This window comes from Daldinia loculata, assembly GCF_022478755.1.
Source record: "Daldinia loculata strain CBS 113971 unplaced genomic scaffold F4817scaffold_52, whole genome shotgun sequence".
NCBI lineage: Eukaryota > Fungi > Ascomycota > Sordariomycetes > Xylariales > Hypoxylaceae > Daldinia > Daldinia loculata.
This window is the reverse complement of record NW_026054906.1, coordinates 145,631-170,947: the sequence shown is the minus strand read 5'-3', so window position 1 is coordinate 170,947 and position 25,317 is coordinate 145,631. Positions and strand designations below refer to the sequence as shown.

At 47.7% G+C, this 25,317-nt stretch overlaps 7 protein-coding genes across 7 annotated transcripts; 5 read left to right on the top strand and 2 right to left on the bottom strand.

Moving 5' to 3' along the window:
- Positions 1 to 1,554: 1,554 nt before the first annotated feature.
- Positions 1,555 to 5,318, top strand: F4817DRAFT_222849 (uncharacterized protein). The gene is made up of 3 exons (XM_049298836.1): positions 1,555 to 2,982; positions 3,033 to 4,783; positions 4,849 to 5,318. Exons 1-3 carry the CDS (start codon positions 1,955 to 1,957, stop codon positions 5,205 to 5,207), a joined length of 3,138 nt encoding a protein of 1,045 aa, XP_049156060.1. The 5' UTR covers positions 1,555 to 1,954; the 3' UTR covers positions 5,208 to 5,318.
- Positions 5,319 to 7,170: 1,852 nt separating this feature from the next.
- Positions 7,171 to 8,538, top strand: F4817DRAFT_318943 (uncharacterized protein; the record flags this gene model as incomplete). The annotated part of the gene is made up of 4 exons (XM_049300994.1): positions 7,171 to 7,444; positions 7,617 to 7,726; positions 7,797 to 8,081; positions 8,146 to 8,538. The coding sequence occupies 4 exons, from the start codon at positions 7,171 to 7,173 to the stop codon at positions 8,536 to 8,538; spliced, it is 1,062 nt and encodes a 353-aa protein (XP_049156059.1).
- A 609-nt stretch (positions 8,539 to 9,147) lies between these two features.
- Positions 9,148 to 11,398, bottom strand: F4817DRAFT_222804 (FAD-binding domain-containing protein). Its single transcript, XM_049298835.1, has 2 exons — positions 9,792 to 11,398; positions 9,148 to 9,711 (listed from the first exon to the last, which is right to left on the bottom strand). Exons 1-2 carry the CDS (start codon positions 11,070 to 11,072, stop codon positions 9,502 to 9,504), a joined length of 1,491 nt encoding a protein of 496 aa, XP_049156058.1. The 5' UTR covers positions 11,073 to 11,398; the 3' UTR covers positions 9,148 to 9,501.
- A 4,036-nt stretch (positions 11,399 to 15,434) lies between these two features.
- On the top strand, positions 15,435 to 17,630 carry F4817DRAFT_222729 (tryptophan permease). The gene is made up of 2 exons (XM_049298834.1): positions 15,435 to 15,943; positions 16,021 to 17,630. The coding sequence occupies exons 1-2, from the start codon at positions 15,661 to 15,663 to the stop codon at positions 17,313 to 17,315; spliced, it is 1,578 nt and encodes a 525-aa protein (XP_049156057.1). The 5' UTR covers positions 15,435 to 15,660; the 3' UTR covers positions 17,316 to 17,630.
- F4817DRAFT_222694 (uncharacterized protein) lies at positions 17,506 to 19,333 on the top strand. The gene is made up of 6 exons (XM_049298833.1): positions 17,506 to 17,947; positions 18,001 to 18,214; positions 18,278 to 18,369; positions 18,428 to 18,813; positions 18,879 to 18,978; positions 19,035 to 19,333. Exons 1-6 carry the CDS (start codon positions 17,696 to 17,698, stop codon positions 19,248 to 19,250), a joined length of 1,260 nt encoding a protein of 419 aa, XP_049156056.1. The 5' UTR covers positions 17,506 to 17,695; the 3' UTR covers positions 19,251 to 19,333.
- Positions 19,334 to 19,368: 35 nt separating this feature from the next.
- F4817DRAFT_347095 (uncharacterized protein) lies at positions 19,369 to 21,513 on the bottom strand (the record flags this gene model as incomplete). Its single annotated transcript, XM_049304496.1, has 2 exons — positions 20,752 to 21,513; positions 19,369 to 20,652 (listed from the first exon to the last, which is right to left on the bottom strand). Exons 1-2 carry the CDS (start codon positions 21,221 to 21,223, stop codon positions 19,370 to 19,372), a joined length of 1,755 nt encoding a protein of 584 aa, XP_049156055.1. The 5' UTR covers positions 21,224 to 21,513.
- A 1,577-nt stretch (positions 21,514 to 23,090) lies between these two features.
- On the top strand, positions 23,091 to 25,158 carry F4817DRAFT_222682 (glycoside hydrolase family 13 protein). The gene is made up of 3 exons (XM_049298832.1): positions 23,091 to 23,140; positions 23,205 to 23,733; positions 23,810 to 25,158. Exons 2-3 carry the CDS (start codon positions 23,325 to 23,327, stop codon positions 24,973 to 24,975), a joined length of 1,575 nt encoding a protein of 524 aa, XP_049156054.1. The 5' UTR covers positions 23,091 to 23,140; positions 23,205 to 23,324; the 3' UTR covers positions 24,976 to 25,158.
- Positions 25,159 to 25,317: the final 159 nt, after the last annotated feature.

Sequence of the window (25,317 nt, the reverse complement as noted above, 5' to 3'; positions counted from 1 at the left end):
CGCATATCTACCTATAAAAATGCTATTGCCTCGAAGGACATGTGATTGTGCAGCTTGTAGTTTCAATACCGTAACCGACTGTAGTTGGCTATTAGGGTCGGAGTGAGACCGATTGGTTGGATGATCAAGACAAATTATACATATGTAGGTACAGATTGCGGCGTTGGGAGCGTCGTGGGCTGTCGAGCTGAGAATGACATCACAGGCATCACAAGTTTTGAGGCTGAGCGATCATCCGCTACGGATACTTCTTGTTTAGTGGGGCTTTGCGGAGAGGATCTAGAGTGGTTTATGTAATGTCCTTTGGGGCCTCATTTTATCAAGGTGAACTAAGGAAGGAAACTAAGGTGAAGGATTCTTGGAATCGGGTCATGCTGGACGGTAACGTGACCGAATGAATCTGCTTCAGCCCAGCCACACTCCGAAATTCTATTAGGCAGAAAATAGTTACCGCTTTCAGCAACAATTGCATGAGGGCAAGCGTTATTGGGTCCTGCATCGCAACTAATCGAGAGGTACTTTATGTAGTATAGGGCCGGTTACTTGATAGGCGGGTACATGTTAGGTAGGCTTTAATATTAGTACATCTTCTTCACCGACTTATTAGGTGGTATGTATGTACCTATTCAAATACTATGGTATTGTCTGTGTTGCTCGATACTCGTTGCACAGGTATTGCACAATGCCTCACCTGCCTAATAAATAGCATTATTGACGTAATAAAGGCTATTAGGTACATTGTTAGTATGAACTTTAGGGATGCATGTACATGGGTAACTGCATTCTTAGGCAGGATATATTTTAGTGTAGGTAGGTACATGTCTGGGGACACCTATCTCCTTCCTCTTGGCTTTCCTTGCTAACTTGCCATTGACCGGGGGGGGAGGGAGGGAGCGTAGTGTGGCTTCCGTTGGCACATAGCGTAGTGTATTGATATATCGTAATCGGTGTAATTATATGGAAAGAGAGAAGCGAAAAGAGAGAAACAGCACGAGGGGGAAAAAAGGAAATAAGGAAAGTTGTCCTGTGCATATCTCAATTCTCTCAATTTCTCCATCACATCATACATACAAATCCTACGTTATCCCACCCTAATTCTACATTTTCTATCTATTCATTGGCAAACGTGCAATCCCGGACTCCGGTTACTTAACAACCGCTCCAATCGTAGCGCCAATAATACCCTTACAATTCCTAATTCCATTGTTCTCTTCCCCGATTACAAACTAAAATAGGCCACCCACAGCTGCGGCTTATCAACGTCAAGTCCGAGATAGACGGAGGCCTAGGACCAGACGAGACGGAAGATCGAATCAAGCCTCAATCCGAATTGACTTTGCCCATCTTACCTATATCTTTCCCATTTTTGTGGTCCCCGTCTCCGCCCGTCAACCCTGTTGCTTGTACCTTAAGACAGCTTAAACTACCTACCGATTCTAACCCTACTACATACATATCAACCCTTCTACCACCTGACCGGTGATCATTTGCAAGAAGCTGTATCACCGAAGTATTGTTGTGTCTCTACTTGAGCTATCTGCTCTACGTAGGACCTTGTGCATACTGTATGCTAGTTCATTTGCATACTGTACAATTCTCCCCCGTCCTAGCTGTCTCGGTTTCCCAACCCCGCAAGTCCGAGGTAAACCATTTCACTCGTCTACCGATCTATTCAAAGTAGGGATCAAAATTATTAGAGACTCTTCCAATTGTCAGACTAGATTCGTCTTACTCAGTTAGAGCGCTTATTGCTTTTGCGCGCCCTTATTATATAAGACCTCGAAATCCCGTCGTAAGCCGAACAGCAGTCGGCGCGCGCCGGGTCTTTCTACGTCGTGTTTGATGCGTGAGCGGGAAATCAGGGCTCAAGTTGGCGCTGGAGCTGGAGCTGGAACTGGAACTGGAGCCGAAGCCGAAACAGACCAGATCGATAGCACCACCACTGGATCAGACCATGTCTCAATATGAGAATGCCGCCGCACCCGCTGCTAACATGTCATCTGCCATTCAACAATCACGCCAATCTCTCCCCGCAAACACGGCGCATTCTCACCCGCACGCGCAACCCCAGTCCCAGCCTCAGCCGCAGTCTCAAACTCCCCAGCACAAACGCGTATACCAAGCGTGTATCCCTTGTCGGAGGAGAAAGGTGAGATGTGATTTGGGCAGCGTAGATGATCCCCACGACCCCCCGTGCGTGCGTTGCCGCCGTGAAAGCAAAGAATGTTTCTTCAGCGCTACGCGACGTAAGCGTAAGAACGAGGACGATATCGACGAGCCGGAAGATGATTATATTGTTCGTAACGCTCGAAAGCGAGCCCATGCCGAAGACACGCCTCCGTTTGTCGACAAGAAATCCTATAGTAGCGTACCGCTGACTCCCGGTGGTTCGACCGGCCGAACACAACCCTTAAAGCGACCCAGTGCAGAGCATGAAGACGGGAGGAAGAGCGACAGAGGAGGAAGCTATACGGACGTCGGTGAAGATTCAAATGCTCAGTTGGAAAATCTCGAAGCGCAGAGCGTCATGAGAAAGGAAGTCTACGGGCCTCATGATGCCCTCGACCTACTGTACAAGGCTGCTACCGACAGGTCCGTCTTTATATCACCTTCGTCTAGCATGCTCCCAAACGAGCGAATCGCTGATTATGCCACAAGCCCGCACGATCTAAACAGGCGCCACGAAAGCATTGCTTCCGTTGTCCAGCCCTCGCCCGTATCCGTTCCTGGTCGTAAAACGCCGCGAGACCACAGTTCTGGTTATAATGGTCGCCCGGCTGGTCGCGCAACGTCGAAATCCGCAGACCTCATAGATCCACTCTTGCAGTCATCGACTAAGAACGATGAGGTAGCTGATATGGAACGTCGGTTAAGTGTTGAAAATGAAGCCGGGTATCAAGAAGCCCTCGAAGCTTGGTCGAGGTTTAGATTTGTTAGAGCTGGATGGTTCACGAAAGAGGAGGCCATAAAGTATATTGTGTAGTAAGTTAACAATGACGGCTATTTTCGCACCTTACTAATTTATTGTCAAGCTATTATGAGTACCTATCTCCCATGACGCCCATCTCGCCACCAACCTTCCGAAGTCCGGCTTCTCATATCACCTTACTGACCGAAGAACCTATACTCACCGTCACGCTGCTGACGATCGCATCGAGATACTACCGTATCCGCTCCACGGGTGGACATTGTAGATCGCACGCAATTCATGAGGAGCTATGGAGATATCTTCGAAGGATGATTGAAAGATGTCTTTGGGGACAAGAGGCTTTTGGCGGTGGCTTCTGCGGGTCCGGCGCTGATGAGTCCCAGACCTCTAGCACTGCGCCATGGCGAGGTTTGAGGAAAGGAAGTCTTCGTACATTAGGGACAATCGAGTCGTTAATGATATTGACTGAGTGGCATCCCCGCGCGCTTCACTTCCCTCCAGACGAGGCAATTGACGAGTTGATGCTCCCCTCTCGCGGCGGACCCCAGCTCGATGATGACGAAGGGGATCAACGTCCCGGCGGCAACGTCGGAGGTCGTAGAATTGAAAGCTGGCTTGAGCCTGCATGGAGGAGCGACCGCATGTGTTGGATGCTGCTCAGCAATGCGTTAGGACTCGCTTATGAATTAGGAGTTTTCGACGACATCGATGAGCTACTTGAGACCAATGCCATCACGCGACCCGAGTACGAGGACGAAGCGTATCGTCTCCGCGCGACGCGGATCAAGCGGTTGCTGCTGGTCTACTTGACGCAGCTAGCTGGCCGCCTCGGCTGGACGAACATGGTTCCTGACAGCATCCGGAAAACTGACCCTGCCCTGTCCGGAAGACGTCTAATATCAAACGAGGGAAACACGCCGGGAACAAATCAATCAGTTATATCTAATAGCTTTAGTTATGTACCCAACGTTGAACTAGATGACCAGATCATACACTGCTGGGTAGGCGTGAGCGATGCCATGCAGTTGGGTAACGAAAGGCTATTCCGATCACGGAAACACACCACGGAAATCATACAGAGTGGAAACTACACAAAAGCGCTCAAAGAGTTTCAGCCAATCCTTAGGAACTGGTGGAGAGAGTTTCAGCGTTTCGATATGCCCGAGAATATTCGTCATATACTGACGATTGAGTACGAATATGTACGGATATATGTCAACTCCTTGGCCTTACAAGCAGTTGTTGAACGTTGCACAACCAATGCCGGAGTGTCCAGCAACACTGTGCACGGGAACAATGCTGCTGCAGGGAATCCACAGCTGTCACCCCAAACGCAAAACTATCTGGGTAACCTCCCTCTTGGTCACCTGGGTGGCTTCGGTCATGAAGATCAAGAATACGTCAAGGAAGTAGTGGACGGGTGCAGAAATCTTCTACGGACTGTAGTCGAAGGCTTGCTAAAAGAAGGTTACCTTAAGCACGCCCCTGTGAGAACTTACTTCCGCATCATCAGTGGAGCCATGTTCTTGCTCAAGACCTTCGCCCTAGGTGCTCCTAAGTCCGATGTGGAAGTGAGCATTAGTCTCTTGGATCGTACGGTTGATGCGTTACGGAACTGTGTCGTCGATGATATTCATCTGGGCACTAGGTTCGGTGATCTTCTCGAGTCTCTAACAACACGACTCCGAGACCGCTTCAAGTATGCACCGGCGACAGGTTCTGGCGAAGGCAAGAGCCCTCGTCAAAATGGCGAGGTGAGCAGAGCCATGGCTACGAACGGAAATTTGCAGGCTAACGGCATCGAGAATGGGTACATGAACCACACTAAATACAGAGAGGGGCTCAATGTTCCTGGTAAGTTTATTATACCTAACCGATATTGCTGTAGACCCTAAGGACAAGACTAACTAATCTTGTAGAACGATCATCTACCCCTTCAGGCAACGTGTCAGCCACGCCTTTCGATTTGACCACCGGCAACTTTCCCTACCCAGCCGGGTCAGCTTCGGTATTTGGACCTACCACGCCAGCACATAGCAGTAATGCTCTAGAACAATCTAACATGGGCGATAACATCTTTGAATCAGGTACCGACTGGGCCGCCGACGACCAAATGTGGTACCTCCCGCCAGGTCCAGGCCTATTCCAGAACATGGGAGAGAATACCAACGTGACAATGACAGATCAGGGAGTTAACGTAGGAGGTGTCGATTTACTTGAGTTTATGGCTATGGATCCACCTTCATTCAATGGCCCTATGGATGGTCAAGGATACTAGATGTATCCTGTCTAGCTGGATGGCGTTGGAGGTCACCGTTTGTTCAAGGACGAGGGATAGGGGGCAATTCGCCCCCTTTAATAACGCCGCGGCCGAAGACGATACGCGACGCGACATGTTTAAGAGGTCTTACGGCTCGGATAATGTTTCTGTCTCGTCTGTTCTGTTCGTGTCTTCCGGGTGGAGACTGTGTGCCTCCCCAGACATGAGGTAAGGCTTACATGTACTCAAACATGGGTTTCAGTCTCGCGACACCGTGTTTTTCTTATTTGTTGTTCGTCCTGAAAGGTACGTGGGAAGAGCTGCGATGGACTAGAAGCGGAAGTAAAAATACCCCCTCGGAGGCTTGGGCTGTATTCGATTTCACATACGACCTTGCTCTCAGATTGCTTTTCCTCTGTTTTTTTTCTTGGGGCGCTTCCATTTACTACGAAATGTGCGGAGGAGTTGAAATATATGTTTGTTCAGTCGCAGTTGCTTTACGGGAAATATCCATGGGATTTAAAGGGGCATTGCGGATGGACAAAAGCTGCTGGGCTGAGAGCCTCGCGGCTTATACCTAGCGTGATTTAACGAATCATGAGAAGACATTTCTGCGAGAAGTCGGGCTGATACCAGGGATTCGATTGATATTAAGTAGCAAATCTAATCCGTACATTATAAAGGCTAGTAATGGTTTAACTACCGAGGTTCATTCTTTGTGCTTTGACGCGACTTGATCCACTCTGCCTTAAATGAGGCTCAACCAAAAGGGATAATGTTACACGAAGCATTAAGTCCTAGACTAGGTATGTACCTAGTGATAGATTATATAATGATGTATATAAATATTGTAGTTTGTCATCAAATATAAAGACCTTGGCGATAATGGTGAGATGCATAAAGACGCTACGCGTAGGGCTTATTTTTTTTCTTCAAAATACATACCTACGGCATTTATCCCCCCAGGTGGGACGCGTTAGGCCACCACGCTAAGGACGTCTGCTGACCGGTAAGTTCCGCTGACGCCAGAAGATTTAGCTTAATTTTTTTTTCCCCCAATAATTCCAAAGACCTCGCTGGGTTCGATGATGGCGTCAGCATTTTTTTTTTCACGTCAGTCAGCAGTGCCACGCCACGCCACGCCAAAACGTTTGGGTTCTATTACGAGAATGCTGCGGATAGAGACAGGTATGTGCTTTGTCTGCGTGAGATGGTGTGAGTATTTGGTTGTTGTTGAACAGCCACTGTTGTGGATAAAAGGGGGGTAGGGTCGGTGGAGTTGTATAGGTTAGGTACACATGGTCAAGTTCAGGAACCACATGCGATATTACCTGGTAACTAGATAGTATTACTACCCTAGGTTACACGATTAATAAAGTACCAGGAGATTGGGATTGCTGCTTGCTGGAGATTTCTATCTATTCCTAACGCGAATAACAGCAAAGCTTTCCGATACGAGTAATGAAACGCGACAAGGGTGCATAAGGCCAATGGAGGTGGGCATAAGACGGATGGGGAAGGTTTACAACGCTTGAACGCTGGAGCTGAACCTTTGTCGATGGAGAATGGAGAATGGAGACTCTCGAGTTCTACATAAGTCCACTGTGGAACTCCCGCGCGATGTCACCCTCAGTCAGCCTAGATAGACTGAAGTGCCCCGGACGCACATACATAATAGACTGGATTTTTTGCTGGGCTGGGCTGGCTTAGACAGGATAGGACTAGATAGCCTATAATACATTAATGCTACATCGACTGGTTTCTATGTGGATGCGGCGTCCCGATCCTTCTAAAAGCAAGGGCTTTAGATCACTCCGTCGCTCGCTGCCGGTCCCGAAGTGCTTTTGATCTGTTTTGCTCTGCTTCCTTCTGCAGTTATCGTATCGTCTAGTTAACGGGGTTTCAACATTCCTGTAATTTGTCCGGAGTAGTAGTTGCTGTTGTTGTTCTGTTGTCGTCGCTACTCACAATCCCCTACGCCATGGCCATCCAGACTACAACCGTTGCGAGCCTCCCCTCTAGGGCAGAAACAGAAGCGGCTTCGAACCCGACGACGGTGCCGTCCGTCTCCGTCCTCACGCTCACGGAAAGGTATCTCACGACGACTTTCACCCCGCCGGCGTCGTGTCGCGAGGTACATCTTACGCAGTTGTCGTCGCCGGGGTATCAACTTTGGCTCAATGAGCCGCAGCCCGTGCCGAATTCGAAGATTGGGGATTGTTATCCGTCGGGGTATATCAATGGGTATACTAGTGGTTAGTATGATGGTCTAGTGCCGTTATTCGCGACTTGTGGTTCTGGGGTGTGCTAACGTGTTTTGTAGTATGTGATTGACCTGTTTTACTTCTTACGATGTTATGGATATGTGGATGCTTGGCTGGAATAAGCATCGTGAAGACTCCAGGGAAAGTTATTAACATCTAGTAGATACAAAATGCCTCGAGTTCTATCGCTCCTATGTTCTCGCCGCTGGTCTGTCCCGAAGGTTGGAACACGGCGAGGACGTGGCCGAATGGATATATAGCTTGTTGCGCCTCGTAAGTGAAGATCTCTTATTTCCTGTGCTATCATATACGAGGGAAGCGTATACCTAGGTTAATACGCAAGGTGGAAATCAAAAATGATATATCATCTAAGCAAGCCAATTATTATATGACGGGGTCTAATTATAGCGATAGTGGTTTTCAACTTCATCTTCCCGACGAACCGGTGGACACCAACCGGCCGGCGTACGGGGGTACCTGCTATAGTAATTTTCAAGTCGGCCAGACTGCTACGGTCACGGCGTATGATAGCGCGAGTGTTACGGCGACGGTCGAATGGGTCGCCTCGGCTACTAACGACCAAGCCTATGCGCATCCCATAGACGGCTTTGCACTAAGTACGGACGACGTAAGTTCTTCAGACAAGTACTCTGCTATCAAAGTATAGATGTGATACTAAACGCGGAATCTAGTCAAAATCCACTGGACTCTCAGGTGGCGCAATTGCAGGCATCGTAATAGGCGTCCTAGCAGTCGTGATCGCTATTCTCGTTGGCCTACTATTATTCTTGAGACGATATCGCCAGAAGAGAAAGCAAGCGCCCTTCGACGGATTCCAGCAAGTTCAGCCGCAGCAAGAACTTCCCCAAGAGCAATACAACAATAAGGAGCCTTTAGTCTCACCCGGCACCACTTACACACAATCGACATATACCGCCGCTACCGGAATTTATGAGGGCCCAACGCCTCCTTACAAGCCTACGGAACATTACGAACTTGATTCTCAGACGCCGAATGAGCTTGATTCGGGCTGGGCAGGAGGCGAGCTGGAAAATCGGGAGGTGCCGGCGCATAGACGGAATTAAGGTGAAATTGTATAATAGGACGGAGGGAAATATCAACAGACGAAGACGGGATGTTTTTACTACTACGACGCAGCATTTGAAAAGAGTAATTTTTGATGCGTCGGATTGGATTGGAGAGTTACAATTTGAGCGAAGATACGAAACTTACTACATGCCGAAATCCTACGTTTCTCATACACGGATATCTTTCTACGTACGAGTAACTAGCTTTACGAACGAATACCCCATAGCAGTTTTAAATAATACAGGTCTTTAGGTATACATACCAAATCTCCTTAATATGTTATATACCTACCTAATCTTTCCACCCTCGTTAGTTAGTCTACAGGTATCTTTCTAATCACATCACGACACTAAAAAGGGGCCCGCAACACTACGGCGTATTAGCCCTAAACCCCGAAGACAGATCCCACGAACACGCAGCGGAGACCATCAAAAACGAGTGATTTTAGATGCGTAATTAAGGAGAGGAGATTTTATCCAGCGGGGATAACTCAGTTGGGAGAGTGTCAGACTGAAGTCCAAAACTTCATCATCAAATCTGAAAGTCGTGTGTTCAATCCACACTCACCGCATCATGAACAGACTAGGGTTAGTCGAGTTACTTTTGGGGGTTTTTATTTCTTTTTTTTTCTGTTGTCTTTTGGTCTCTCCTTACTTGTTTGCTTCATGGTGTCTTGAAAGGTTGACGCTTGGTCAGACATACAACTATTAAATGTCGTCCTAAGTATCTACTCAGTTACTGTATGAAGACCCGAAGCATAGTTATCATATATCATAAATACTATGCACTATTAATATATTATATATTGTTTCATCACTAGAGAAGTTTATTAGGTACACAGTAACCGTCTATGCCTTCCGGGTATCGGTCATATCATAAAAGCATGAGACGAAAAATGAAAATAAGACAAAGGCTCGTGCTAAAATGCATATGGGTATCAATCAAGATGGGCAGCATATCTAAGGCTTCCAGCCTCCTATTCGGGCTCGGAAAAAACCATTAGGATCTACACTCTCCGATACCGAGTGTGCAAATGCTCGGTTCTCTGGACGTAGTCGCGCAAAGTAATCCTGTTGATGGAAACCGTAGTTCATGAATACTGGGAGGTAGATGTCGGGTAGGGTCCCGTCTTGTTGCCAGCCGAGTATGCGTTCACGTACACCGCCGTACTATGACACCAGAGTGTTAGTAAGTTGCTCTTATAAGTCAAAGGTCAAGAAGGGGCCATGTGACTTCAGGATGCACTCACAGTATTCTGTAGCTTCTGGTCCATCTTCGCGTAGTCGCCCTGCGGTAAGAAGCTGTAGTTCATCTCGATAATTAGGCGGTGCGCCTCATCATCCGCATCGATTAAATCCACGCTCCTTGCCTTTGCGGCCTGTGCAATGGCCTTCGGGAAGGGCTGGTATGCGATAGAAGCGACGATGCCAGGCTCGAGGAGCACCGTGTCGGTCATGTTTCGCCAGTGAGCGTGAAGGCCTTCCATGACTTTCACGTTGTTTTCAGCCGACGGCATGGGGATCGTCTCGGTTCCAATCTGCACGACGGACAGCGGGACGATGACCCAGTTGCTGCCGCCCATCAGATCGGCGTAGGTCTGCACCTTGGTGGTGTCTAGGAGAGGCCCGGCATCAGTGAAGTTCTTGAAGGTTCCCTCGGGCACTACGGGGCCATCGTAGAAGAGAAACAGGATCCATGTGTCGATGAGGTCGATGTTACCGCGCTCTGCCGTGACGATGACGGCTGCCTTGTTGTCCTGGTTGTACTCGGTGAAGTCCCGCACGGCCTTCAACAGCTTCTTGTCTGTACTAGGGCTATGAAGGAAGACCAGGTTACCGCCGAAAACATCGCCTTGACGGTACAGTTGGAGAACGTATGTGGTCACGACACCGAAGTTGTTGCCACCGCCCTTGAGAGCCTTGAATAGGTCAGCGTTCTTGGTAGCAGATGCGGTTGCGATGGTACCGTTGGCGAGAACGATCTCGTATTCCAGTACGGAGGAAGCACTCCAGCCATACTGAGCCGACATATACGATAGACCACCGCCGAGAACAAGGCCGCCTACGCCCGTGTTTCCAATACGGCCGCCGACAAAGGTCCAGCCGGTTCCCTGTAGTTCAGCGGAGATGCTGTCTAACCGCTGCCCAGGGCCAACTCTAGCTATACCCGTCTCCTGATCCACGATGACCTGCTTAAGCTTCTGGGTTGAGATAAGGGGGCCACCTGTGACACTCGACCAGCCATTATTAGGATTATGTCCGCCAGACTTGATGGCAAACGGCTCCGTGTTATTGTTGAGGACCTTCACGATGGCAGATACCTCGTTGGCATCCTTGGGGAAAATAATACAAGAAGGCTTCAGGGAAGAGCATGAAGTAGACCAATAATCGTTCTGCTCGTTGATATATGATAGCTCAAGAGGATCAGCAACGTCAATGTTAGAAATGTCCTTCAGGGTGGAGCAGGTGTCGGCGAGAGCTAGCCCTGACAGGGCGAGAGCCGAGGCGGCGAGGGCCCAGGTAGAGACCATCTCGTCTTCTGGGAGAGACTCCGGACGATGGCTATATTTTTCTATGTCCCTCGGGGCTGGCTAGTCGTGGATATATGCTAAAAGAGTAGCAGTCTACCGTAAACCCTCTTAACTGGCGGCCGGTTCCCACCTTAATATATACAAGACATTTTCGACTGCCCAGCTACGAAGGAACATATTACTCAGTCGACTACAAGGCATAACCGAAGAATATCTCCGATGAAGAACCAGGCTTAAAATTTCACGTCACGTAGCTCCCGTCCCCAGATTTGGTTCATCGTCAGGGCCCGCTGGCAAGGATGACGGCGCCAGCGCAAGGTTTCCAAGTTTACGTCACGTAGAATCAACTTCCGACCTTGCTTGACTGACTATAGTCACGTTAGCTTATCTCCTTCAGACACGTCTTTCCGCCTGCATGAGTTCTAGTTATAGGTAGTATCGGGTAGTATTAGTTGTGCGCAAACGAGAAAATAAAAAACTATCCAATAATAAAATCCTACGCGGTCTAGTCAGACGCAGCCCGTGGTACCGAGCCAATAACTTGACGAGAGTAGGATGCCGGGCATCCGGAAACGAGAGCCGTCAGATGGGAAAATGCAACGCTTGCGGTTCTGGTTCCTGGGGCGGGCGGGTAGTGATTACACTATGTAGGTATGACTACCTATGTGTCGATTCCAAGGAAGCGAGCGAGAGTTAGACTAGGAAAAGAAAGGTTGACGTTTATAGTCGCGTGTTTTCCGAGCTGCGCTAGGGCTAACGAGGACTACGGCTTGCATGGAACGAAGGACGAAAATGAAGTCTTTTTCCTAACATAACTAACCGTTGAATATAACCGGTCGTGTGGCCTGTTGGATCCCGTCCCACTTCAGGCAAACGTTTTCGACGAACACATCAGCTACCGGGCTAGGCCAATCCACCAGACTCGCGCTAGCTGCCCTGCCAAGATCGAGGCTTATGGAGGAGAGATTTCAGCCCGTGCTAGTGGGACGAGGGGGGGAAGAGAGAGAGGAGGAGGGGGAGTTGTCGATTTCAATAGTTTCCGCCTAATGACCGGGACGGATGCAGGTGCCATGACCGCATAACCGTCATAGTTTTGCGAGTATAGAGTTGGGATTCCCAACCTAAGGGATAACGCGGTACTGGCTTCACGTCAGTATGCGGAACTATAATATGTATGCGTTAAGATCTTGGTAGGTATGGGTTGGCACACACGATTGTGGCGTTTATAAGATATATCACGTTACACCACAGTCTCGCTTGGAAAGTCATTTTTGACGATATGAAATGGCAATGGCGATGGCTATGGCTCAAGTACCTAGGATATGCGTGTAAGCAGAGCCGCGAGTTTGTGGTTCTGCAGGATTGCGGGATCAGAAAGGTACCGTGTCACGCATACTGGACTTAGTCCTACATATCGGTTACGCTTACCGCTGTCGTATAAGTGAGATTACTTCCCTAAGTATGCCCAGGTTAGGAGGTATGTTTGAGAGTCTCCCGGTTCTGCGGTTTATCCTTATAAAAGGCAATTAATATAATCTATAAGATAACTCGGACTTTAGCGATCAGAGTTGAGAGTTGAAAGGTGCAATAAAATATACACCGTAAAAAGCTATAGGATTAATAGACTACCTAGGTAGCCTCTGAACCTCGGGTCTCTATTCCGGCCTTATGGATCAGATGGACTGGGATGATGTCCCACTATCTCCTGCATACCATTACAGTATTACTAGTCATTTGACCCGATCGTGTAGGCGGCCCCATAACTTTTCGTCTGATATTGTTCAGCTTTTATCTGTATACTCGAGGTAGTATTCCTATCCCCCTTTCACTTCGCTACATACTGACTTATCCTCTCGTGACGTCCGATGTGCATCGTACAATCTTACTCCTGCATGGAAATACGAAGACAGTAGATGCATTGGCATTGTATTGTGTCTTGCTGTGCTTTAATCTTGATCTTGCTGCTTGCATGCTGTGCCGTATTTCTCCTATCTCCTAGGTACCTAATCATATCATATTAGAATGTGGAAGTAGGAGTAAAGGGTCATGCAGCTCATCGAAACTATGCAGCCACATCTCGTTCCTCGTGCATCAGCTCATTACACCCACTCGTAGTGTTCCGAGTCATGCCTCAGCAAAGATGTCTCGAAGCCGGAAATTCCCTTTGACATGTCGTCCCGCCGAAGAGGGAAGTTACCTAAGCATCTTTACATCACCCGGCATGTCGGTTTCAGAACGTCATCTCTAATAGGTTTATCGTGGGGTAAATGGTACCGTGGTATTGGAGTTGTTGTCTCTGCTTGATTACGCACGGCCCAATTTCACATAGGTAGATCAAGAAACTGGTGTATGTTATACATCCCCGCTCGTTTGAGTGCTTACAGTGACGAGATGGCGTGAGGCTGCTATTAGATAGAGCAATGTCGGCTTATAGATCTACCGCTAAATAAGATTAGACAGTTCATCCAACTCACATATTTGGTTGGTAGTGAGCCTGTGAGTTAAAAGTAAGGCGCGTCAGCGTCGCATTATAGGTTGGTGATAACTCGAAGGTGTTGTCATAACTCATAAATCACTTATTGATGGGACTGAACATGCTAAGAGATACGAATGCTGTAACATTGGCAATAAACCTTTTTACTTGTTTCAAATATTTGACAATCTCACAGCAAGTCATCTCTACATGGCTACATTTCCATCCGGAAGCTTACTTATTCGACATATGTTCATATAATCAAGTTTTGGGTCATAATATCTCATCTATTGCTGACTGAAGAAATGGCATTGACACGGTATAGAACTCTATCTAACAGGTAATAATAATTGCCCTTAATATAATATCGTATATAATAAAACGATATGATACTCTCTAAACTACTAGCTGTGAAGCATACGATAGCAATTAAGAGTATTTTTTATTTTATTTTTATTATATATATATAGCGGGGGTTGATTCCCTGACTCTACAAGGATGATAGGCAAATTGTATCAAGCTAATGATATGTTGTGTTGAGATATGCTGCGTCTTTTTTTTTACCGAGACAAAGAGAAAGCGATGAAAAGTTAAGATTTAACAATGTGTTATTCGGAGGCTTGGATTTGGGACCGCTTAAAAATTAGTCGAGTATACGTCGCATTCAATTATAAGCTAGAGACTAAAGTGAAAGATAGTAAGTAATAATAGAAGTCTATTATCACCTAACCGGCGGGGCTATTAAACCCTCTATGCATATTAAAGCCTCTCAAGCAAGCTGCTAGCTACTAAGAAAGTGTAGTTTAAATAATTAGCAAGTATTAATGAACTTGCAATAGTAACCGATTTTATATGTAAAGTGAACATATATGAGAAAATAATTTTGTGAGCTGCTCATTCGTGATAATATATTAATGAAATGATACTATCATAATTGACCTTTGATATGTATATAAGTTATAGAGGTATATATGCGGCAACTATATAAAATGACTCGAGGTTTTAATAAAGCTTTTACTTCATTCCTCTACCATTCCCGTTTAAGAGTCTCATCTTTAAACAGGAGGCAACCCCCGGGCTGCACAATAGCCCGAGTTTACGGAACAACCCTTACGTAATCGCCTGGCTATACCATAGCCCCGAAGTTATCCCGGCCAAACCTTCCTAGGCCCCGGGTTCGATTCCTCAACCTCGCACCTTTTTTAATTACCTAACGCATTACATAACAGGCAAAGTCAGCGGCGCTTCGCGCCGCTGCCTTTGCCTCCATCGAAAGCGAAAGCGAAAGCGAAAGCGAAAGCGTAAGCGTAAGCGAAAGTCTATCCCTTTTGTTTTTGGTGGCCTATCGCCAGGTCATGTGGTCAGATCACGTGCGGCTCCGTATGTGGCTACGTATGTGGCTACGTATGTGGCTACATATGTGGCTACATATGTGGTCACGTGGTGTTGTTATCTTATCTTTCCAAGGCCCATATAATATAATGATGCACCCAATCAAAGCTTCGGAGCTGGTTTTCGGCCAAAATGCCAAGCCATACTCCACATATACAGGTTATGCACCCAATCAAATCGCTTAAAAAGTGATGCACGTGCCAGATACTGCCCATTGAGTTACTTTCCTATTTGGGCCATGGAAAAAATTCGACACAATAACCCCTCGTAAACTCGGGCAAACGTATAAACCCTCATCTCACCTACTCTTTTACACAATCCTCTGTTTCAATCATCAATACAAGGAAGCAACCCCAGATCTTGGCCTCCCCCCTAATTTCTCAAATTCCCAAGAAGAGGCAAAAACCATAACGACATAGTTAGGATCATACAAACATCACTCACACCTCGGTGAGGACTAACAGCACCGTCTGCTTTCCCGATTAGGTAGGTCAGAACATGTGCCAACCTGTTTCGGGCTTAGCCCGGCAAGCTTTTGCTTAAACACCATACTCACGTGAAATGACGTGCTTTGATATATGCAAAATCCATTTAAAGCCCTGTAGGCGCCTGATATAATGAATAATGCGAGCTATGTCGTTGGTCAGGGGTAACCGACGAGTCACGATAATACTAATTTGGTGATATCTCGAGCTGAGCTGAGCTAAGTGTTAAAGCTGCACGATGGATGTCGACGCGGAAAAGAATGCGCAAGCTACGGCGACTGCGTCCCATGGCACCGCCGACCACGTCTATGTGGCGGAAGATAGGCTACGGCGCTCGTTGTCCGCGCGCCAGGTCCAGATGATAGCTATCGGAGGTACCATCGGGACTGGTCTTTTTCTGGGAACGGGAAAGGCGTTAGCGACCGGTGGACCGGCTTCGTTATTGCTTAGTTATGCTATCGTGGGAGGCATCGTGTTCGTGACGATGCTGTGTCTTGGTGAGATGGCTGCTTTTGTTCCAGGTAAGATATGCCGATAGTAACCGATCTCAGACTTATACGGAACTTATACGGAACTTATACTAACCTACCCCTTAAAGTGGCTGGCTCCTTTTGTTCCTTCTCGGCGCGTTATCTAGATGACGCCTGGGGTTTCGCTCTGACGTGGAATTACTGGTTCAACGATGCCGTGTCTACGGCTGCTGATCTAGTTGCCTTGCAGCTAATCCTACAGTATTGGACCGACACCTTCCCATGGTACGCTCTCGGGCTTATCATCTGGTTCTTACTGATTTTGGCCAATATCATAAACGTACGGGCCTACGGTGAAGTAGAGTACTGGCTGTGTCTCCTAAAGGTCATCACTATTGTCATCTTCATCATCCTGAGCATCGCTGTAAACGTCGGCGGAAACACAACACACGAATACATCGGCGCGCGAAACTGGTATATCGGTGATGCGCCTTTCGTGGGAGGTATCGGTGGATTCGCAAGCGTCTTTGTAACCGCATCTTTTGCCTACGGTGGCACCGAATCGATCGCTATTACCGCCGGTGAGACTAAGGACCCGGCTCGCCAGCTACCGCGGGTTGTTAAGAATGTCTTCTGGCGGATCCTGTTCTTCTATATACTCGGTTCTCTGATGATCGGCCTTAACGTACCGTATAACTACCCGAACCTCAACTCTAAAAATACCCGTACCTCTCCTTTCACTATTGCTTTCCAGCTGGCCGGGTCTAGAGTAGCAGGGTCCTTCGTCAACGCTGTTATCCTCACAAGTATTATTTCGGCAGGAAACCATGCTCTTTTCGCTGGGTCTCGCCTATTATACACCTTATCCATTAACGGCCACGCGCCCAAGGTCTTTGGGCGTTTGACTCGATTCCAGGTCCCTTGGGTATCGGTCCTCTTCACCTCGCTCATTTCCGGTCTGCTGTTCGGCGCATCTTTTATCGGCGCCGGCCAGCTGTGGACGTGGTTGCAAAACCTTGTTGGTGTCTCCAACCAGCTATCATGGATCAGCATCGGTATCGCGTCGCTACGTTTCCGTGCCGGCTTGAAAGCACAGGGAAAGGAGCATCTCCTGCCCTTCAAGAACTGGACATATCCGGCAGGGCCAATTGTTGCCATCGTACTCAACAGCTTTATCGTTCTCGTCCAGGGGTGGAGCTGTTTCAGTCCGACTTTTAACGCTGTCGACTTTGTTAGTTATTATATCGAGTTGCCTTTATTTGCCTTGATGTTCGTCGCGTGGAAGTTGATTAAGAAGACGAAGTTCAAGAGGGCGAGCGAGATGGATCTGGTTACTGATGTGTATACGAAGGACGACATGGAGCCGGAGGAGGAAGGATGGGCTGGAAGGGCTAAGAGAATCGGTGGCTGGTTCTGTTTTTAGTTGTGTTACCCGATTTAATTATGGGTTAACGTTATCTGGTTATGAGGTAGTTATAAGTTTCAATATACCCTCTCATATTCGTTTCTTGTAAATTTCCGACACTTCTCGTACGGACGCCACATTATGTTGCGATACGAATTAATTATCCTCATTCTCTATCGTTTACTATTGTCTGAAAGACGTTTTACTAATAGAGATAATATCATAACTTTTCGTAAAGTAAGTTCAACAAGGGTCCGGGTCATGTGTTAGTGAGCTCCGAAACCGAGGCCGAGGCCGAGACCGGGGAAATAAATTCAAACCGCCACTAATTTAAAGACTTTATAAACGTTTAGAATAACTGGGTTCCTCTTTAAAATTCCATTTTACGACTAAACACGATGTCGTATGGATCTGTAAGTGTGTCAGAGGGATCTACCAAGGATTCCGATACTCTCGTTCAATCATCGCAGGTTGGAGACGATGTTGAAAGCGGAAGCATGGCCCCGCCTGTTGGTGAGCAGTACCAGGTAGACGGTCTTGTAGAGCGTGACGATGAACAACATCAAACTGTATGGAAGAAATTGAAGGGATTCTACGAGAGGAACATTGGTCTATTCTTCGTGTTTCTTGCCCAGGTATTCGCGTCGTTAGTACGTCAAACAGCCTCGCTCAAAATCAACTATGGATACTAACGATGGAATAGATGACAATGACAACACGACTGCTCGAGACGGGCTTCGAGACGAAGTTCCACGCCTTGCAGATCATCTTCGTGCGCATGCTTGCGACGGCGATATTGGGTTCTCTGTACATGTGGTACAAGAAAGTTCCCGACTTTCCGCTTGGCCGTCGCGATATCCGGGGCCTCCTGGTGTTGCGGGGGCTGGCTGGCTTCACGGGCCTTTTCTGTTCTTATTGTAAGTTCGATCCATCTCTATATGCACTTGGATGAAACGACCGGAGCTGACACCGGTTACAAGACTCGCTTTCGTATTTGAACATCTCCGATGCCACGGTGATTTCCTTCCTGGTACCAACTATGACCGCTTTCATATGTTTTATCGCTCTAAGAGTAAGTATAGCGAGCACCCAAAGCTATATTTTAAGCACATCTTGTTCTAACCTGTTAGGAACCATTTACGGTGAAAGAGGCCATAGCGGGTTTGATCGCATTCGCTGGCGTGCTCTTCATCGCCCGACCGACGTTTCTCTTTCCGCAGCATGGATCACACGAGCCGGAGCTCAACGGGACACGGCTATTTATGGTAGACCAGCCCAAGGGTATAGTCCCCTCTGTACCTGCGACACCGGCTGAACGCTCTATCGCCGCGCTCTTGGCCGTCATCGGCACGGTTGGCGCTGCTGCTGCGTACTCCACCATTCGGGTTATCGGGAAGCGTGCGCATTCGCTCGTGAGCGTTAACTACTTCGCTGTTCTTGCGACGGTTGGATCGTTCGTTATCATCCTCATTGTTCCGGGTCTGCGCTTTGAGATCCCTCAGAACGTTACGCAATGGTATAATTAATACCCCTTTAGTTTTTTGTTTCACTAGGTACCTGTTATGGCTAACATTCTTGTAGGACCCTGCTAGTAGCCATAGGTATCGCGGGGTTCTTGCTACAGTTTCTCCTGACGGAGGGCCTGCAGAGAGAGAAGGCGGGCAGGGCGACGAATCTCATAGTAAGTCATTATTATACAAAACACATGTGAGGTTTGAAACTAACCAGGGGTTCTAGTATACGCAAATGGTTTTCGCGCTCATCCTCGAGAGAGTGGTCTGGGGAACTACACCTCCGGTCGAAAGTCTCTTTGGTAGTGCCTTAATTATCGGGTCTGCGATATGGGTTAGTCTACAGAAGAGCAAGACGGCCACCGAGCAGAAAGCTCTGGTCGTCGACGAAGAGCGGAGCCTTTTAGGGGCTGATGCTCCTACAGAGAGTCGTGAGGACTAATGTTTTAACGAAGTAATGTTCTGTTAGATTCAGCCTTAATAATCGTGTAGGTAGGCCTTAATAAAATACAACTCTAACGTGGTATCTCGTATCTTTAGCCTATTGAGTTTCATAAAATGTTATGCATTTGTATAATAATGACCATAATGTCCTATGTGATTGACAGGCATCTCGTGTACAATATGAGGAGTCTCCATCTCCGCTGCCCGATCCGTAATATTAGCTGGTAGTTGCCACGTCGTCGGCGCTAGTTCGTACAGCGTATGCTGCGAATACCCAACTGGCGGTTTAAATTCCCTAGCATCCACAACGTCCACGATATTGCGGACGGCCGGCTTGTCTTTGATTAGGGATAAACCACATAGCGAAAAACCTTTACCATATTTCCTGTATTTCCATATAATGAAACATACGAAACTCAGCAGCATTAATCCAACTACTCCACCCACAGTCGCGCCAGCGATTACGCCTGCCATGGAACCATGTCCCGACGCTGGTTTACTAATGATTAAAACGCCTGAGGATGTATTGCTATCCGGCTCCGGGAGCGGCGTCCAGTGTCCATTCCACGATGTGACCCAGTCGTTCTTACTAGCCTCTAACGTCCGACAATCGCTATCCATGGCCATTACGTTCTCGCTATTGAGATCAGGTCCAGGCGCTTGCGACAGGAAGTAGACCGCGGTTTGAAAGTTCGCGCCGATGAAAGCATCTTGTAAGAACGCGCGGCCGAGGGCGTATGCGCCGTTCGACGCTGCGTTGCAGGGGAAATAGGGGGTTGGCTTATTGATGAGGGGTTGGTCGAGGGTTAGGTTTAGGTGTGTGAACGGTACTGAGATGTTAACTTTGCGTAAGTTGCTGTCGGGGTCTACGAATGTAAATGTTAGGACGGAGGGTGATTGTACGATCCGTGTGTAGTCCGGAGATTCCGTGTCCCAGAGATATAGGCCCAGCCCATAGTCGAGTTTCACGGGGATCTCGGCGGCGATGGCGTCGCATGTGCTTTTAGGTAGGTTGAGATACGGAAGACAGGGGTCGATGACGACGCCGAGTTGGTTGCCTATGGAATAATTTCCCGATGCTAATAGGCCTCCTTTCGAGGTCCAGGGGAACGGCGAGCCGCCTTTGACGACGTCGATCGAGATATCTACGAGGGGCGCGTTTGAGAATGCGGTAAACGGGTCAGGTATTGGAAGAGATAGCATATCGTTAACAGCTCTGTTCCGATCGTATCCGCCTATCCAGAGCGATCCTGGGACCCGATTAGGAGCGGCTGAGCCGATATGCATTCCGAAAGTCTGAGAGGCGATGGCGTGGTTTGTGAATAGAGTCCCAGCAAGCAGGCTCGTATTGACGGCACCGGCGACTTGCCCTGGTATTATTTCGAATGTATGGTTGACGACTGCACATCAAATATTAGCAAAACGTTAAAGGGATATGTTAGGATATCTCCTTATAAGGTGAGCGGCTAAGGGGCATGAGTTGACGGCATCATACGTACTACTAGGTGCAGCACCGATGCTAAGACAGCCGGCGAATAAGGGGTACTCGTTTCCATTGGGATATCGAAGCTGAGTATCACTCATGAGAGCCATAGCAAAGTTATCAACGCTAACTGGGCTCCAATAGCTCGAATCCTTTCCCAGAGAAATGCGGTCGGTGTACCGCTTTGCATTAGTCCCTACGGCATCCATGTCCGATGCATAGTATGCGGAGGCACTGAAAGCGATTTCTGGTACGTCTCCGGTGCCTGCCGACTCGTCGTAGATAGCCCCGACTTGTTGTGCGTAGCATGGTTGACCCGCGGTTGTGGTATGTCCGCAGTAAGTTGCGCCGGGGAAATAGGATTCCCACATCCTCCCGGCGTATACGGTGACATCTTGCGCGCTTCCCAGTGTTACTTCTACTGCGTTCCAAGGCCCGTCCGGTCCAAGTGTCTTGTTCGACCACCGCATTGCTCTGGGTACTTCCATTGAATCGCTATGTTAGCGACGAGGTCACCAAGATGACAGCTGTCGGTATGGGTCTTTCATTGGCATCTTCTAGTCACTTGAACTTTAGGGTTAGAGGTCAAGATTCTAGTAAGGAGATTTCTAAGGGGAATACATATCATTCTCCTATTCCTAATGTCACAGAGTACGAAGGTTGTGGCCAAAAGTCTTGCACATGTCCAAATCTTGGCACAGTATGTTGTACGAAGGTCCGGGCCAAAAGTCTTGCACATGTAGAAGACCTTAGCACCGTATTCGAACGTCATCCTTTTCTATTAACACTATATCAGCTACCTACTAAGCTGAAGTTTGGATAGTGGCCCATACGCTAAATTTGGGTGGCTTGCCACTATATTCATAACGACATTAGCCACTATAGCTGAAGTAATATTGTGCGGTCCTTTTTTTACTTATACATAGCTTGCCAAAACCAGATGTGCAAGACTTTTGGCCCGGACCGTCGTACGTCTAGACTTTTGGCCCCAACCTTTATATCATGCATGATTTATCCTTGGTATTCATAATGCATCCCAACGTGCTCCTCAGCTTGACCCCTGGGATCGTATCATGGCATTAGGCTGTAGCTGTGTAGGTACCTAGGTAGGGCGATTTCATTTCTTCGATAGACATAGTTGCACTACCGCCCCCAACGATCTACCCCTGAAACCATGAAGGATCATCACGACGCTGAGCGCATCTCGGGTTTGTAGCCGCAATTGGCTTATATATCTTATATACGTTCCTTTATTTTTAGCGAAGTCGAATTTCACTTTTCAATGTACTCTCCTGGGCTTCACATTTCTATACAGGAGACTTAGTTGGGTAGCACTGGAGGAAAATCATGAAATGATAGGCCACATAGTTATACCCCTTAATAATCCGGGCCACCCTAGAAATCCCGCAGAATAGAGTCGAAGAAGTGCAAATTTACTGCCTTAAAACTCTTGTGGGGGTTTAACAACATTGCGCCCACGGAATTGCTATATTATATGAACACTGTTCCGGGTAGCCACGGGGATTTTAATGGAGATTAAGAGAGTTATGTCGTACCTAGGTATGCTTCAACCCGTCTTAGCCACTCAACTTTATACGTGTTTAGCTGTGGTCGTATCAAGTATTTAGGTTATCGAGTTAAGTGCTGCATAGAGGTAGAGATGCATACCTCTATCAAGACTTTCCGCCGATCGATCCCCGCAGTAAAACAGATTATTCATTAGGAGCTCTTTTGCGTATTCTGTTGTGAAATAAGTCAGGTAGCCTTCTCATTGTCGGAATCGTCCGCTAGAGTGCGAGAAGAGTATTCCAAAAATTAGACGCCAATATGTGTTAATGGAGCAGTTATCTAGCCTGCAAATCCCCTTGTGTGATCCCTTTAAACCTCCACTAATGCCCGCTCAAAGGAGGGGACCTCTCTCCAAACAGAGGTCCGATAATAGGAATCAAACATTATGCGGTGCTACTAGATCGCTGCAGCCAACCGCCTACGCATACAGGTTGAGTTCACCTAATATTTATGCAGGAAACTGTAGATCTCAACGGTCAGATGCGGCTCGACGTCAGTTGATGGTCTTGAGAGGAAACGCATTGATGCCTAATGCAGACAAGTTGAAAGTATATTGCTGTTACTAGGACAGAACCGAAGAAAGTGTTAGAAGTTATCATTGAAGTTTTATGTCCATCTAAAAATGGCTGCGACCGAGTCATCCTATTCGACACCTAAGTGGTGGAAAGAAGCTGGTATGTCAATCGAATTGTCTGATCCTCGAATATACCCTTGAATAGCCTATTTCTGCTGCTTAAATCGATGTCATATCATAGAACTGTTATGCTAGTGAACGGAAACTGACCTTCGAGTTCCCAGTGGTCTATCAAATCTATCCAGCAAGCTTTCAGTGTCAGGTAGGTACATCTTGAGGCCGTCCTACCAGAATAGTATTAATTATGTATAATCCCATGTAAAAAGCCTGGAGTGACCTCAGGATGGGGTACCGTAAAGGGTGTTACTTGGCGGCTGGACTACCTGAAGTCCCTGGGCATTGATGTGGTCTGGTCGTCACCTATCCTTAAATCTCCACAGGCAGATATGGGCTACGATATCGCCGACTACAAGCAGCTCGACGAGCGATATGGGACTCTGGAGGATATCGACGAGTTGATTGCCGAGCTTAAGAAGCGCGACATGAAACTAATGATGGACCTGGTGGTGAATCATACCAGTAATGAGCATCCGTGGTTTCTCGAGAGCCGCGCAAGCATTGATAGTCCAAAGCGCAGCTGGTACATATGGAAGAAGCCGAAGAGCATTGGCCCTGATGGCGTGCCAGAGCCGCCAAACAACTGGGCGCAGATTCTAGGGGAAGCCAACTCCGCCTGGACATATGACGAGAAAACCGGCGAATTTTATTTGAGTCTTTTCACGCCGGAGCAGCCAGACTTGAATTGGGAAAACCCTGACGTGCGGGCTGCTGTTTGGGATGTAATGCATTTTTGGAGTGCGTAGCATATTCACTTACCCCTTTTCATATATGCTCTAAGATCAGAGCCTGTACAATGCTAACCTTACTGAAGTGACTCGAGGTGCATCTGGTTTCCGAATGGACGTCATCAATCTAATATCCAAAGCACCTGGCTTTCCCGATGCAGATATAGTATTGGACCCCGGACACAGGTACCAACCTGGATCTAAATACTTCGTCAATGGGCCGAGACTACACGAATTCCTACGAGAAATGTACCGGGAGGTGCTGAGTAAGTACGACACGATTACGGTCGGCGAAATGCCCGGAGTCAGCGACGAGAAGGAAGTCCTGCGGAGCGTCGGTGCCAATTCTGAGGAGTTAAGGATGATCTTCATCTTCGATCTAGTCGATATCGACAAGCCGAACGTCAGGATGGCCCTTAAGCCCTGGGATGTCAAAGAGATGAAGTCGATCATCACGAGGTGGCAGCGGGTAATGATAGAGAACAACGGCTGGAATTCAGTGTTTATTGAGAACCATGATAATCCCAGATCAGTCTCACGGTATACTGATGACAGTGATGAGTGGCGAGAAAAGGGGGCTAAGCTCCTTGCCCTAATGCAGACCACTCTCGGAGGTACACTTTTTGTCTACCAGGGCGAGGAGATTGGTATCCGCAACGCTCCTACGACCTGGGACATCTCTGAGTTTAAGGACATCGAGACCATCAACTACTGGAAGAAATGCGAAAAGCTGTATGCAGGCGACAAGGAGAAACTCGCCTACGGCCGCAAGGTAATCGACATGAAAGCGCGTGACCATGCTCGAACTCCTATGCAGTGGACCGCAGGGGAGAATGCGGGATTCTGCGACCCGGGTACCAAGCCATGGATGCGAGTCATGGACGACTACCAAAATGTAAATGTCGAGGTTCAAATCAAAGCAGACGACCCCAACGAGTTTTCCGTCTGGCAGTTCTGGCAATGGGCTCTCAAACAGAGAAAAGATCACGCGGACGCTTTCGTGTACGGAGACTTCCAGGAACTGTCGCCCGAGCACCCAGAGGTCTTTGCATATGTTCGTGCAAGTGTTAAGGGGGATCGCTGGCTCATCGTTCTCAACTTTTCCAAGAAAGAGCTTGAGTGGACATTACCCTCAAATTTCGAGGTCGAGTCTTGGACTGCGGGAAATTATAGGAAAGGGGCTCCGGAGAAACCGAAGCAGTCGGGTGTGCCTTTGAAGCCTTGGGAGGGCGTATTGGGGAAGATTAAATAGCCCCTTAAGCCATTAAAGTAAGAGATATAAGAGGTCGCGAAGTAGGTAATATCGAGATATACTTACATGTAGGTTGCCTTCAGAAAATACATTTAGGTAGTATATCAGAGTTATGTCCGTACTTGCCTAGGTTAAGTTAGGTACCTATCAATTCGGACTATAACGTTCCTTCTACTATGTAACAACTAAAGCAAACGAGCAGTCGCGTCCCCTTATCTACATAGTAGCATGATAGTAGCCACCGAAAAGGTTATAACTTAAAACAATTACCGCAATCTTCAACAAGCTCCCAAAAGCTTCGAGGTTGGTCGAGTGGATAGGTCGCGGCTACCCAACTCGCCC